The sequence below is a fragment of the Siphateles boraxobius genome, unplaced genomic scaffold (assembly GCF_051911475.1).
Source record: "Siphateles boraxobius isolate OS27281-9 unplaced genomic scaffold, OSU_SipBor_1 104, whole genome shotgun sequence".
NCBI lineage: Eukaryota > Metazoa > Chordata > Actinopteri > Cypriniformes > Leuciscidae > Siphateles > Siphateles boraxobius.
In genome coordinates, this window is record NW_027508705.1 from 2,203,747 (window position 1) to 2,218,172 (window position 14,426).

The following is a 14,426-nucleotide window of genomic DNA, read 5'->3' on the forward strand; positions in this document are numbered from 1 at the left end:
TGTGCATGATGTTAAAAGCCAGAATGAAAGCAATGCATAATTTACCTATAAGTGCTACATTTTTATTTAAATGAGTGGTTTTTATTTTATTGAAACTCAGAACGCTTCTTGAGTATCAAACATTTTGATGGCACTGTTTTTGATTTTTCCTCAGAATAATTGTGGTTTCATTGAACGGGAGGATTTGAAGAAATTCTCTTTTGTTTTTGATGCCTTTTTTGGAAACCGAACTAACTTGGTGCCTGGGGTTAAAGTGCATTTCACAGTAGTGAAAAATCTGGTATGTGTTTATATATGTGCTAAAATCCCAGAATTCATATAAAGCATTTTGCGTATTGAAGATGGTTCTGTACTCATTTTTGTACTCTAACTTCTTGTGTTGTCAGGGAAAAGATTGTGCGGTTGACGTGAAAGTGGCACCAGGAGGAACAGATGACATTGACAGTGCGGTGTATGAAGGCGTAGTTCTCACAGTCCTTCCTGATGTGAGTAAGAGTAAAATTAGTATGTTTTTGAGTGGAAGGAAAAACATGCTGTTCTCATGCATGTATCTTTAAATGCAAATGATAAAATGCTGCTCCCCATATCCAGAAGAGGGTGGAGACTTTACAGCTGGTGCCTCAGATACTCTGCCAAAGACTAACAACACTTCTGTTTGGTTTTATATTATCATCTGTATCACAGTCACTCTCGCGTGACACTGCAGTTCTTCATCATCATGAAAGTTTATTGTCTGCATGTGTTTTAAAGCCATATCAGTCTATACTCCTGATATATGGTTTTCTGAGCACACACACATCTGAAGCACGCGCACAGAAAGCTGGATGTCAGACAGAGCGTCCCTTGAATATTAAACCAAGTTCTCCTTCACATGTTATTGTGCTTAAACTGTCAAATACACAGAAGGTTATGTCAAAAACACAAAGTTCACATAAACAGTTGGTCATATCTGTGAACTTAAACAACAAGTGAAGAAATCGCATGTGTACATTAGATCTGTGAATTAAAGTGACAGCGTACTGCAACACACTGCTATATATGCTGTTAATAACAATCAAAAAACAGAAAATCACCCACTGCTCTTCACTGAATAACTCTAGTGGCTGGTAACACTTTACAATAAGGTTCAGTAGTTAACATTAGTTAACTACCTTTAGTTAACTTGAACTAAGAATGAACAATACTTCAGCATTTATTAACCTTAGTTAGGATGAGATGGGAGAGTGTGGAACAACACCAGATGGGCTGGCAAGACCTTTGGTCAATGGAAGACAGTAGGATCAGTTTCCTTATCAGGTCAACATATGTTCTCCCATCGCCACAGAACCTAAACCTCTGGGTTGGAGAGGATCCCTCTTGTCCTTTGTGTTCATCACCTGCCACATTAAGGCACATTTTGACCAGATGTAAGGTGGCTCTTAGCCAAGGTCGGTTTACTTGGCGCCATGACCAAGTACTCCAATGTTTGGCTTTAGCATTGGAAGACAAGCGTAACATGGCCAATAAGTTGGCACCTGTTCTAGCACCTCTTCACCTGTTAACTTGAACTAAGAATGAACAATACTTCAGCATTTATTAACCTTAGTTAATATTAATTTCAACATTTACTTATACGTTATTAAAATCAAAGTTTGGATTTATTGAAATCAAAGTTTGGATTTATTAACATTAATGCATGCTGAACTAACATGATCAAACAATGAACAGCTGTATTTTTTTAACTAATATTAACAAAGATTATTAAATACTATAACTAATGTATGTCTCATTGTTAGTTCATATTAAAGATGCCATAGAATGCATTGATACAATATTTTAAATTGTTCTCTGATATCTACATATAAGGTATGTGGCTTGGGTAAGGGCAAAAATTCTCCAGATACGGTTTTACAAACCCTAGGATTTGTCCCTAGATTGAAATGTGCTGTTATTACCTTATTACGGAAGGGGTCATGACTCATGAATAATAATATTGAGCTCTGCTCTGATTGGCTGTTTCACAGATTTGTACGCAGGAGCTGTGATGTACTCTGAAATACAAACGTGCAAAATAATCATACTTCAGTTCTCAAACTAAAATATTTACCAAATTGACTAGATGCGTTGTCAAATGACAATCGTTTCAACTTAAGTGGTGGAGAAGGTCACGTTAGCTAGGAGCGATTGAGCTATTTGTAAGCAACCAAACTAACTAACCTAGTTAGCTTCTGAGTGTGGTGAACAGGACGAGGCCGAGGGACGTGAAAGAACGGCGAGAGGCCGTGGTGCGAGTGTTAATGAGCGACACCTGTGAGGCACATTGTCTCGCAACTCTCACGGAGGAGCGGAAGCATAAAGGAGGAGCGACGACGTTGATGATCGAGAGACCAGTGTGCCTCACAGGTGTCGCTCATTAACACTCGCACCACCGGCCTCGCGCTGTTCTCTCATGTCCCTCGGCCTCGCCCTGTTCGCCACACTGAGTTTGTGCTGTTGATGAAATATAGGCTAAATTATAATACTACCCGACAAAAGGGATTGACATAGATGTATCTACAGTTGTATTTTGTAGATTTATATGACAAGAAAGGCCGGAAATAATATTAACCTCCATGTAAATAGGTCTCATACTGTTGTTATATACACTCGGCTTTAAACTGAAGCCTGAACCCGGCCTGTAGTACCCGAGATCGTTTGACCTGACCTGAAGCCGAAATCTGTTTGCTGTAGGGATGTAACTGTAGGCTATTCTTGCTGCCGTAAGCCTAGACGGCTTTGTAAGACCTACACGGCATGTACCCGCTAAGCTATTTATTGGTTGAAACTACAAGATCATATCGTACAAGGTTTAGAACATTTAAATAGACATATCATGTGGTAAAAAAGGTGATTGTTAATTGATTAATTCTAACACCCATCGATTATGGCAATTTGTAAATTGACATCTCTAGTACATGTAGATTATATTTTATTTGACATGGACATTACAATTACATTGGACGAACCATATGCATTTGCTTGGGTGTTATAGCACACATGCTAATTTCAACACCTGTCCACGGGTGTTGTGGACAGATCTATCAAATTAATGTTTTTTAACTTTCAGTTAAGGTAGGAAAGAAAAACTGCTTTTCAAGCTATTTAATATGGGGTTTTAATCTCACTATTCAATATTAATCTGCTTGTGTACAGAGAATAGAAATTTTAGAGCTTTTCTGGGGAGGAAGAGATTGAGTTCTGAGCGTTGAGGGAGTTCTGTGTGTGTGTGTGTGTGTGTGTGTGTGTGTGTGTGTGTGTGTCGGCCTTGAGTGATAAGCAGAAACAGTGAGTGGGAACACTGAGCTCCATCGACCCACTTACACAACAACTTCAGGGACAAATTGACTTTAGCAAATACATTCATCTACAACAATGACTACAACAGTGGCCTGCACTAATCGGTTATTGGGCAAGTTAGCCGATAACATTGAATGGGCACGAATGCAATTTAAGCCCTCTAAATCAAGGAGCATCTTGATAATTAAAGGCAAGATGGTAGATAAAACATTCTTCATTAATGGTGAGGCAATACCAACAGTTTCTGAGAAGCCAGTGAAGAGTCTTGGGAGATGGTACGATGGGGATCTAAAGGACAGAGTTCGAGTGGGAGAAGTCAGATGACAAGCAGTGGAAGGGTTGAAGAGCATAAACAGCTGCGCTTTAGCAGGGAAACTAAAACTCTGGTGCTTTCAGTTTGGTCTACTGCCGAGGTTGCTGTGGCCACTGACTGTGTACAAGGTTTCTTTGACAACAGTGGATAAGCTTGAAGCCTTAATAAGTTCATATATCAGGAAATGGTTGGGAGTTCCACGCTGCCTCAGCAGAGTGGGACTTTATAGTAAAGGAATATTGCAGCTGCCAGTCTCTGCTTTAACTGAGGAGTTTAAGTGCGCCAAGGTCAGACTGGAAATTACCTTAGTAGAGTCACGCGACAAATGTTTGAGGGAGGCAACACGTGTTAAAAACTGGTAGAAAGTGGTCAGCAAAGGAATCTGTGGAAGAGGCAAAGGCTTCCCTTCAAATTGGTGATATCGTGGGGCAGGTACAGCATGGAAGAGGGGGTTCTGGGCTCAGTTTAGCTCCTCCTAAATGGCACAAGGCAGGCCCTGCTCAAAGGAGGAAGCTCGTAGTCAACGAGGTGCGAAAGCAGGAGGAGAGGATGAGGTGTATAAAGGCCATTTCCCAGGCCAAGCAGGGAGAGTGGATGAGATGGGAGAGTGTGGAACAACACAAGATGGGCTGGCAAGTCCTTTGGTCAATGGAAGAGAGTAGGATAAGTTTCCTTATCGGGTCAACATATGATGTTCTCCCATCACCACAGAACCTAAACCTCTGGGTAGGAGAGGATCCCTCTTGTCCTTTGTGTTCATCACCTGCCACATTAAGGCACATTTTGACCGGATGTAAGGTGGCTCTTAGCCAAGGTCGGTTTACTTGGCGCCATGACCAAGTACTCCAATGTTTGGCTTTAGCATTGGAAGACAAGTGTAACATGACCAATAAGTTGCCACCTGTTCTAGCAAAACATTACACACAGAAGACAATATTCCTCCGCCCAGGCAAGCAACTACCAAGAAAACCAATTCTCGCTCAGGACAACTGGAAGCTACTAGGGACTGGAAAATGCTGGCTGATCTTGATCAACGGCTTATTTTTCCACCTGAGATTGCCACCACTAACCTCCGACCAGATATTGTTTTGTGGTCTGGATCAGCACGCATTGTTCAACTGATAGAGTTAACCGTGCCATGGGAGGATGCGGTAGATGAGGCATATGAGAGGAAGAAACTGCGGTATGCTCAGCTGGCCACTGAAGCAGAACAACGAGGATGGAGAGTCCGGGTTTATCCAGTGGAAGTGGGTTGTCGAGGATTTGTGGCACACTCCACAACCCGGTTCCTCAGAGATGTCGGATTCAGTGGCCAAAAGTTTCGTCGCACAGTAAAGAACTTATCTGAAGCAGCAGAGAGGAGCAGCAACTGGCTGTGGTTGAGACGGAAAGAGTCTGGCTGGCTGTGTACAGGCCGCCATGCTCCGGTTTCGAAAAATTCTTGAAAATTTGATGAGTCTGTTGGTTTATTTGTATAGTTTGCATAGTAATTACAGTTATTACGTTCCTGTGTATTTTTGCGTGAATGAGGATTGGTGTTTGGACAGATATTGTGTTTTGCGGTAGTATGCCATCTGGGACGCCAGAGTCACTGTCGAGCCCTCTTGAGGTGTCGCGGGCTAGTCGACGAAACACTGAGGACGGAAGTTGCCCACTTGAAGACCCTAGAGATGTCCCCTACTCTGCTCAATCCAGGCGGTTGTCATGAGGGGACCGCACTGTGCTTGCAGCCGTTGTGTGTGCAAATACTATTAACACCAGGCAGGAGATGATTCACATCACCATTTGGAAAGAAGCGTAAATGGATGGAGAAGCATAGGTTACTGTAAAGCTACGTCTTAGTTGTTGCTTATCTTGGCGAAAGCCGAGTACAAATCAGCATGAAGTTTTAACATCTACTCTCGTGTAATGGAAATCATCAATGCACATATTCAAGCATTACTCATATCCACTATCACCTCATATACAATCTTTTTTAACAATGTATTAACATAATTAATTGCGTATTAACCATAAATTAACAAATGAACAATTTTTTTTCTGCTTGTGCGTGGGTGACTGCTTCTGGCCTCGGTGAGTTAGATAAGAAAAGGATTGGGAATGTCTGACGGTTTAATTTCCTTTAACATGCACTGGAGGTCCATCAAGGCCAGATAGTCACGTATTAGTTTTAGAAATGTCACTAGTTTAAATGTATTTTCATTTATCACATTGTACATCTGTCCATGACGACATACACCATACTTAGTCATAGTTCACCCAAAAATATTTCATTTACTCATCCTCAAGTCAGTCCAAACCCATTAAGACTTTTGTTCATCTTCGTAACACAAATGAGGATAGTTTCATCTTCATATATAGTTAGTCCCTCCATTGAAAGTCTATTCACCCAAAACACCAAAAGAGATTGGAAGACAAATCCATATCAATTGAGCAGTTTAATTCAATTTGTCTGAAGAGACAGATTTAATTTATGCTTTTATTCACTTTCAGTGGAGTGACAGAAATCTTTCAATTTCATTAAAAATATTTTCTTTTGTGTTTCGTAGATCAACAAAAGTCTCAATAGGTTTTAAATGACATGGGTGAGTAATTGATGACAGAAATTTCATTTTTGCGTGAACAAACACTTTCAATATCATAAAAGGTAAATTACAGAAACACATTTGAGATTCTGAGGCATGGTCTGTACGCTTCAGATAGTCAGCTCTGAAAAACTAGTCACTAACCATTTTACTCTATTCTGTTTTATTATTTTGATATAATCAATTTCCTGTTTACCTGCACCTAAACATCACAAACTGTGGTGGGTGGCTTCACTTGTGCATCTGACCCCTACCTTTCTAATTGGGCAGATGTACAGTAGTCAGAAGTCAGGCTTGGGAGATTGATTAAATCTGTCCTGCATGGATTTAAAAAAAGCTGTTTCTCTCTACTTCATTTTTGTATGTAATGTAGTACATTGATGAGTCTGGTGGAGATTATGCTTTAATGCAGTGGTTCTCAAATGTTTTTGGTCACATCCCCCTTTAAAATCTGTTGGCCCCCAAGCCCCACCCCACCTCTGACTACCAAATAATTTCACAAAATATTCTAAAAACTGAAATATTTCTTTATTGAAAAACCTGCAATAGTTCCATTTTGTAAAGCCATTGAAACATTGAAAAATATTACATTAAGAGGGAATGATATGTCAGAACATAACTTTTAATTTAAATAAACTGTAAATATTTCAGTGATGCTCTGGATGAACAGTATAATCAGTGGCTGCAGTGAGCTTTTTTGACCGTCTCACAAGCTCAGCTTCTTCATGTTTGTGTTCTCACCGGAATAGCAGTGGAGCAATAGCAACTTGTGATGCCGTCCACCGAAGAGGTGCTTCTCTGCTTTTCTTTAGCGAGGAACTAATTTGTCGGTGCAAAGTCAACGGTCTGAAGAAGAACGTTTCAGTGAAATTAAAGTTCCACCTTATAAAGCAAGGCGAAACGCCAACCACTTATTCACGCACTTAAACACTGTGTTCTGTTCTTCTTCTGTTGATCTTCTGCAGTACCTGTGCACCCGCCACACACTTTGAGAACCACTACTTTAATGTGTCAAGGTAACAATGTCCTGTTGTATAGAGTTTGCACTAAGTGAAGCATTAAAAATCTTTCTTTATGTATTTAATCAGGGCAATGTCAAGGAGGCTAATCCGGGCCGCATCAGGACCATTATCTCTACGGATCCCATTAAACTGCCCTTCGGCAAAGCGGACACCGATATAACTCTGCTACTGTATGATCGTGTGGAGTTCCAGTTGCTGACAAATGTTATTACCAAGGAACAAAGAGCCACAAACATCAAACCAAAAACACCAGACACTTTTCAACTCACCAAAGAAATCCGGGAGACTGTAAGTATCCCATCATCCACCGACCTGTCTTGGTTTGTCTTTGAAAGTTTAGAACTGTTGAAGTATATGCACGTCGTACGCTTGTAACTGCTCATTCCTTTTATTTTATTCAGAAAAATCGAATTTAATATATAATTAAATGAGCATTGTGTCTAAGATTCTTAAAAATGTTCTACTTAACTCCTGAACCTGCAGCGCATCGCCGCCGGCCCCAGATTATTGTTGTTTACATTCACTGCATGTTAAATCATCACACTCTTACTTGATCTGGACAAACTGTGTATCAGAAAGATATAAGACTCCAGCTTCGATATTTGACCACTGTTTATCTGGTTGCAGTGAAATTCATTTCTTAATGTCAGGAGTCCAAAATAATCAATCGGTAACTTATGATATTTTGAATATGCGGTTTATTGTTCACGCAGCTGCACTGAACAGCGGCCGTTAGGGCTCTTAGTCCAAAAGTGTACATATTTGGAGAAATATTGATTTATTCACAAGTGTTAACAAAAAATATTTTGTCACGCAGAATATAATTTCTATTAATTTCCCACTGAGTTTTGCATCCTGAAGAGCTGAAAGAGCATTCACAGCACGCTCGGTCTCCTGTTCCGGGTTTTGTGTGAGTTATAACTGTGAGCGCTCGTTCGGCCTAGAATTGTCAATCATATTACGTGACCATAATTCCTGCCCTTCTGAATGACTATGTCCTGTTCACTTGTGTGTGATTTTTATGCCATTTGGTGTATTTAATTAATAAAGGATGTTTACATTATAAGAAGATGTAGTGCTTAGCTTCTTCATGTTCGATTATTATTATTATTATTATTATTAAACAGTAAAAATAGTTTTAGCATTGATGATGATAAAAAAAAACCTTCCATTTAATCATTCTCTTCCGCTTTTCTGGAACTGGTCCGTGTGACAGCAGGCTAAGAACGGCCACCCACAAGCTTGACTTGGTACCAAAAATAATAGCACCATTATTAATAATTGAGCACCAACTTTTCTAAATGGTCAGGCTTACCATTTTAGCCTAGCAGAGAATGGGCAAAATGTGATGTTATTTATGTTTACTTGAAGGAGAGACCCAAGACATATCTAGAAGCCACAGTATTAAAGAGACTTTGGTGTCAGCCTGGTCAACACCTAGAACACCCTACCCTGAATTTTGCACAGACAAGCACTACTTTTCTTCTGAAAACACAATATATTTATTATTATTATTATTTTATCACAGGGTGTGGTCATGAGCAAGAGCGAAGGAACCCTGACCATCATGACAGAGAAACATGATAACCTGAAGGCTTCTGCTGCTGACCATTTATCAGATGATGAGTTGAATGTCATGGATGAAGTGGAGCTCACTGTTTTAACTGTGAGTAAAGTGATTAGGCTCTTTTTTTTTTCACCAGTACAACTCTGTATAATTGGCTTAGTTGTTGATTGATTGTATTCGAAGCTTCATAACATGCAAATGCTGTGTGTTGAAGGTGAATGACACCAAGAAGGCCATCCGACTCAAAAAGCTGCCTGAGGGCTCTGTGACCTTTCATCAACAAGCAAAAGGCAACGAAGACAAGGTAGTTTTGACTAATAAAAGGACTTGTTCATTCATAGTTGTCCTGTTGTAGATAACTTTATACATTTTTGTGCTCGTTAAAACTTTCACATCTCTATCTGCAGTGGAAGCCTGTGACCATGGAGGCTGGTCCTAAAGAGTCGGGCTCCTTCGATGTAAGCAGTGAGAAATACGAGGGGACGATTGCCAAAATCGCCCCAAAGAAAAGCCCATCCCAAGAAAAGGAGGTAGGCTTTTCACAATCCCACAACCTGAACACAAGAAACTGAAGACGTATCTTGATATGTTTAAACTTGTTCTGAACTATGAATTAGATAAGTAATAACTTAAGACTGTGATGTTATTTAATCACATTTTAAACCTTAAATCTATAAAGCTGCATGAATAGGTGATAGATTTGTGTTTCTATTTGTAATGTAAAGTAGAAATTTGTACTGTAGCCCCACATTCACAAATAGATCTAGTTGTTGTTTGAGAACATCTGATTGGAGTAAACTGCTCTGTCTACATATTGTGGTGGAAATTCACCTGTAAATTAAAGTCAGGCCATTCAAAGGCAAAAAACAAACATGATTTATTTGTCTATGATCATAATGCAGGTTAGGGTTGGCACTACACAGGTTTAATTAATGGCATAATTTTTCTGCTTGTTTTACTTTGTGTATACACACACACACACACACACACACATCACACTGGGCATCCTTATTGTCGAGCCCTGTGTGTAATGACGCTCGGGACAGTTAAGGGAACTTGCGGGTGGTGATGGCGCAGTGAATAAGACACATGCCTTTGGTGTGAGAGACCCGGGTTCGAATCCACTGTGAGACACCAATGTGTCCCTGAGCAAGACACTTAACCCCTAGTTGCTCCAGAGGCGTGTGACCTCTGACATATATAGCAATTGTAAGTCGCTTTGGATAAATGTAAATGAATAAATGTAAATGTAAACTGTCACTTGCCCGATCGGGCCAGTGCTATGGGGTTTGCGATATATACCGTCTATGATATCGTAATTTTTTGATTTAACAATCAAATGTCCCTCACTTTACAAAACCAAAAAAAACACACCCAGTGATTGCACACATCGCATGTAATGATGTAGATTAGACTAGCACTCATGCACATTTTATATAATAGATTTAGTCTAGTAACATACATTTATAATGCGCTCAGATTCAATATAAAGGGCAAAAATGCCCCTTTATGTCTTATATATATTTATATAATTTATTATAGTTAAAGGGGTGGTTTACTGCTTTTTTTCTTTGCATGATTGTGTTTATGGGGTGCAATATAACATGTCTTCGTGTTTTAAAAAAAAAAAATTTAAAGCCTTATTTTTCATAAATATCACCTTTATTGTAAGCCGCTTTCTCCTGTCATTTGAACGACCGGTTGACTTCCTGATTCTATGAAACCACTCCCTCAGAAACAGGCAATGGGCTCAGATTGGTTAGTTGGGCCGGTGTGTTGTAATTTGCTAAATTGCGTCGGAAACTTCGCCCATTACCTTTACAGGCGAAAGCTGCATGTGCTTTGGTCAAATGTAAATAAGGGTGTCAATACTGCTATCAGTTTGAGCCAGAATCACCCAGAAAGCGGCAATGAAGAGGGTCAAGCAGAACCTCCCAAACACGGCTCTTACAAAACGTTTCTGAATGGTACATTTTTGTATTATTATTATTATTATTATTATTATTATTATTCTATTCTACTATTATTGAATAGTAAGAATTTCGATACGCTGTTACTTGAAAATGCTACTGCTGCTTGTTAGCTTTTGAGATACGTTTTTCTCCTGATTAAATATTTAATATAACTGAATAAATGACTGAGTAATACCGTTTTTTTAAGTTATTGTTTTATCGATATAATGAACAACCGTTTATATTCACAAAACTTAGTTTACTCTGTGTATCGTTTTCTTTAGGTGTACATGTGGCAACTTTGTTAAAATGCCAAAGGAACGTGAAAACAGCAGCTGAAGTTTGCTGTTGCGATTACATATAATTTTTGTTTAACTTTATACATGTTTTTCTTATACACACAAAATAGCATCGAACTAACTGGCTACTATAAACAAACTGCGTTTGCATTGGTTTACATTCTTGATCAAATCGAAAAATTACGTCAAAGTATACATGGAAAATACATTTACAAAATTAGTACATAATTACAAATTCAGGTCCAAAATCCAAAATTCAGGTCACGTTTGTCATAGACACACGAAATAGCATAACTAAGTGGCTACTAAAGCCAGCGCTGGCATTTGTTTACGTCCTTGATAAAAACTAAAACATAACGTCTAAATTATACATGCAAACACATTTAAAATTATTAAATCTTACTTACTGGTTGTGGCCCAACAACTGCTGCCTCTGGTTTTAAAGTTGGAACTGCTGCATGCTTTAGTAACAGTTTGTTGTTGAATCCGGCATTGAATTTGTGGAGATTCTGGAAGCTGTCTTTCGTAAAATGCGCAGCACAGAGAGCTAAATTACGATTGTAATTTTCTGGTACATAATCAAACATAAATTGTAGCCATTGTTGACGAACTACAGCGTCCGTAGGAAGCCCGAACACAGAAGACCTGACAGCTGGGTGAAAATAACACTTTCGACGGCATGGCTACTGCTCTCCACTATAACTCTTCCTCTTCGACAAAGCCGCAGAAATATGGCCATGCTCCCTTTTTTGAATATTCCGGAGGGAGGGTTGATTATGGGTTAGTTACGTATAAAACCCGGGAGTATCTCGTTGTAGTCCCATTCGAGTCATTTTTGTCGGCATTAAACTTCCTGATTTTTAAAAGACGATATCTCTGCTGTTGAACTTTCAGTGCAGCAACTTTGCAGATACTGTTCATGCACCAACAGCAACATTACACACTATTTAAAATGAAAAAAGTGAAATCGCAATCAACCACCCCTTTAATCAATATTACATGTTTTTTTCCAAATATCAGCATGATTACAAACGTGACATTGATTATATTCAACATAGTTTAATAAACCTAGCATTTTAGACATCAAATCATCTATTTAGCTCTATTCCGCCAACAAAAATAGTTCCAAACAAAGTCCACAGCACTGTTTAGCGTCTCTGAGCAACACACGACAGTGTATCTTTACTGAATGAATCAGCTTTTTGAACGAATCAGCTGAATAAATGATTCAATACTCATTAAGACAGTAAAATGCTTCCTTCCCGAATAAATCGTCTGTTTGAATGAAATGGTTGAATTTCAATGACTCATTTATTAACAGTGACTTCCTGTCACCTCCTGGCGGGTTTAATTTCACATTTAAATTATCTTTTTATTTTTTAAATAATGTCAAATAACAGTATTTAACGTTTTATATTTTCAACATTTCAAAACATTGTTTGTGTCTTTAACTGCTCTTCAGTGATTAAATTTAATAAAGGCTGATCTAGTTATAAATTTCATTACAATTTCTCGACCTGAAAATCTCCTGCTTTAACCTACATGAAAAACCTGAAAAGATCATTTCATTTATATGTTTGTTCTGTTGTATTTATTTGTGCTATTGCTCGTGATTTTAATATTTGTTCCCATTTTATTACTTGCTGTTTAAATTAGTTCATTTAGTAGCTTTTGGTGTCATAACCTTATTTATTATCGATGTATCAAAAATAACGAGAACAATTCTTGGCTTATTTTATAGGCCCATGTTATTTTTGTTATTAATTTTTTGTTATGTGGCCAGTGAACATTTTTTGTTATGTGGCCAGTGAACATTTTGGCATGGCTAGTAAAAATTTGAAATCACAGGCCTTTAAAAAAAAAAAAAAAAATTATCGACTCCATTTACTCTACATCAAAAGAGGGTCAGTAATAATACAAGATTGCAGTCGTCATTACACACACTTTCCTGAGACAGAGCCATAAAATTCCTTTATTAAACAACATGCTTTTAGCGTGACTGTCCAAATTAATCAAATTTAGCGATTAGATTACCTTGACTTGATGAGTAGCTAGCTATCAACATTGTTACATAGCTGTTGTTGATACCTAAATACCTGCAGAGTGAAAAGTCATGAGAAACAACCTTGGTCGAATATGTTAGAATTAAATAAACGAGAAAGAAGGTTTCCTTTAATGAATTAATCTCATTATAATGTTCGGGTAATGGCGCTTCATGCACACGATCATTGTCTTAAAAGTGCTTGGACAGGAGAGTTAGATATTAGAACTAAATACAATACATACAAAATGCATACTTGATGTGAGTTTTTAATGAATTATGGTTAGTTTGATTCTAAACGAAAACGTCCTGGTTGCGTATGCAACCCATTCTTCCTTGAAAGAGGGAACGGAGGACGTAGTCGACTTGACTGAAATGGGATCACGCCAGGGAGCCCATTGTCTTCGAGTATTATTGAACGAGCCAATGCACATTGGCATGCGAGATTTGCATCTCACACTCCGACCCGTGGCGCGGGTATAAAAACGGAAGTAGATGCACGCACCATTTGCTCTTCGCTGAGGAGCCGAGAGGACCTCGGAGTCAGCAGTGGTCCAGCGGTAGTGGCAAGGGGACTACGTCCTCCGTTCCCTCCTTCAGGGAATGATGGGTTGCATGCGCAACCAGGACGCTCCCCATTTCAGTCGATGTTATCGATGTTATCGACTGAAAGGATCACCCTTTGAAAACGCCACTAACACTGCCACCTTCCAGTGCCTAGACAAAAGCCACCTGATGCCTCTGCAAATTTAAGGCGGGGAAGGACGGGGCTTATGCCAGGGAAGTCACTGCTGTTCCTACAGGACCACTGGGAATGCGTTCCCGTACATCCCGTACATTACACGTTGCGGAAGCCACATCCTACCCAGAGGTGTAGGAGTACAAAGGCGCACGTATCCAGTCCATAGGAGGGGAATGGCGCAGCAAGCTGACACTGTAACCCGGCTCACGGGGAAACTGGTTTCATGAGAAGGGAGCCCACGGGAAGCAGCGGTTCAACTAGATGTCGTCCAGACCCCAACTCTAGAATCTGTTTAGCAAAGCATATTGTCAACGCCCAGGCGGAGCACTTTACACTCATCATCTCGGGATTTTTACCGAAATGAAAGTAGGCACTAAGTGGCCAACTTTGCTTGGAAACAGCCTTCCCTCTCTGCTGAATTCATAACAGATAAGAGCTGGTCTGAGGTCTATGGCTTGCGTTCTGTACACGTCTTTCGCTATAATAATAATAATAATAATAATAATACATTTTATTTAAAGGTGCCTTCAATGGCACTCAAGGACACCTTACAAAATTAATTAAAAAAAGACAGTAAACAATCAAACCAC

The 14,426-nt window shown here is 39.2% G+C and overlaps 1 protein-coding gene across 4 annotated transcripts in view; it reads left to right on the forward strand.

The window, feature by feature from the left end:
• LOC143753955 (uncharacterized) overlaps positions 1–14,426 on the forward strand; it is a 50,268-nt gene that overhangs the window by 12,864 nt on the left and 22,978 nt on the right. For all 4 annotated transcript variants that reach the window (XM_077246903.1, XM_077246895.1, XM_077246910.1 and 1 more), the window contains 6 exons: positions 155–280; positions 387–485; positions 7,302–7,523; positions 8,764–8,901; positions 9,017–9,106; positions 9,210–9,332. In XM_077246903.1, the coding sequence (XP_077103018.1) occupies positions 155–280; positions 387–485; positions 7,302–7,523; positions 8,764–8,901; positions 9,017–9,106; positions 9,210–9,332 (798 nt within the window). The remainder of the gene's footprint in view (positions 1–154; positions 281–386; positions 486–7,301; positions 7,524–8,763; positions 8,902–9,016; positions 9,107–9,209; positions 9,333–14,426) is intronic.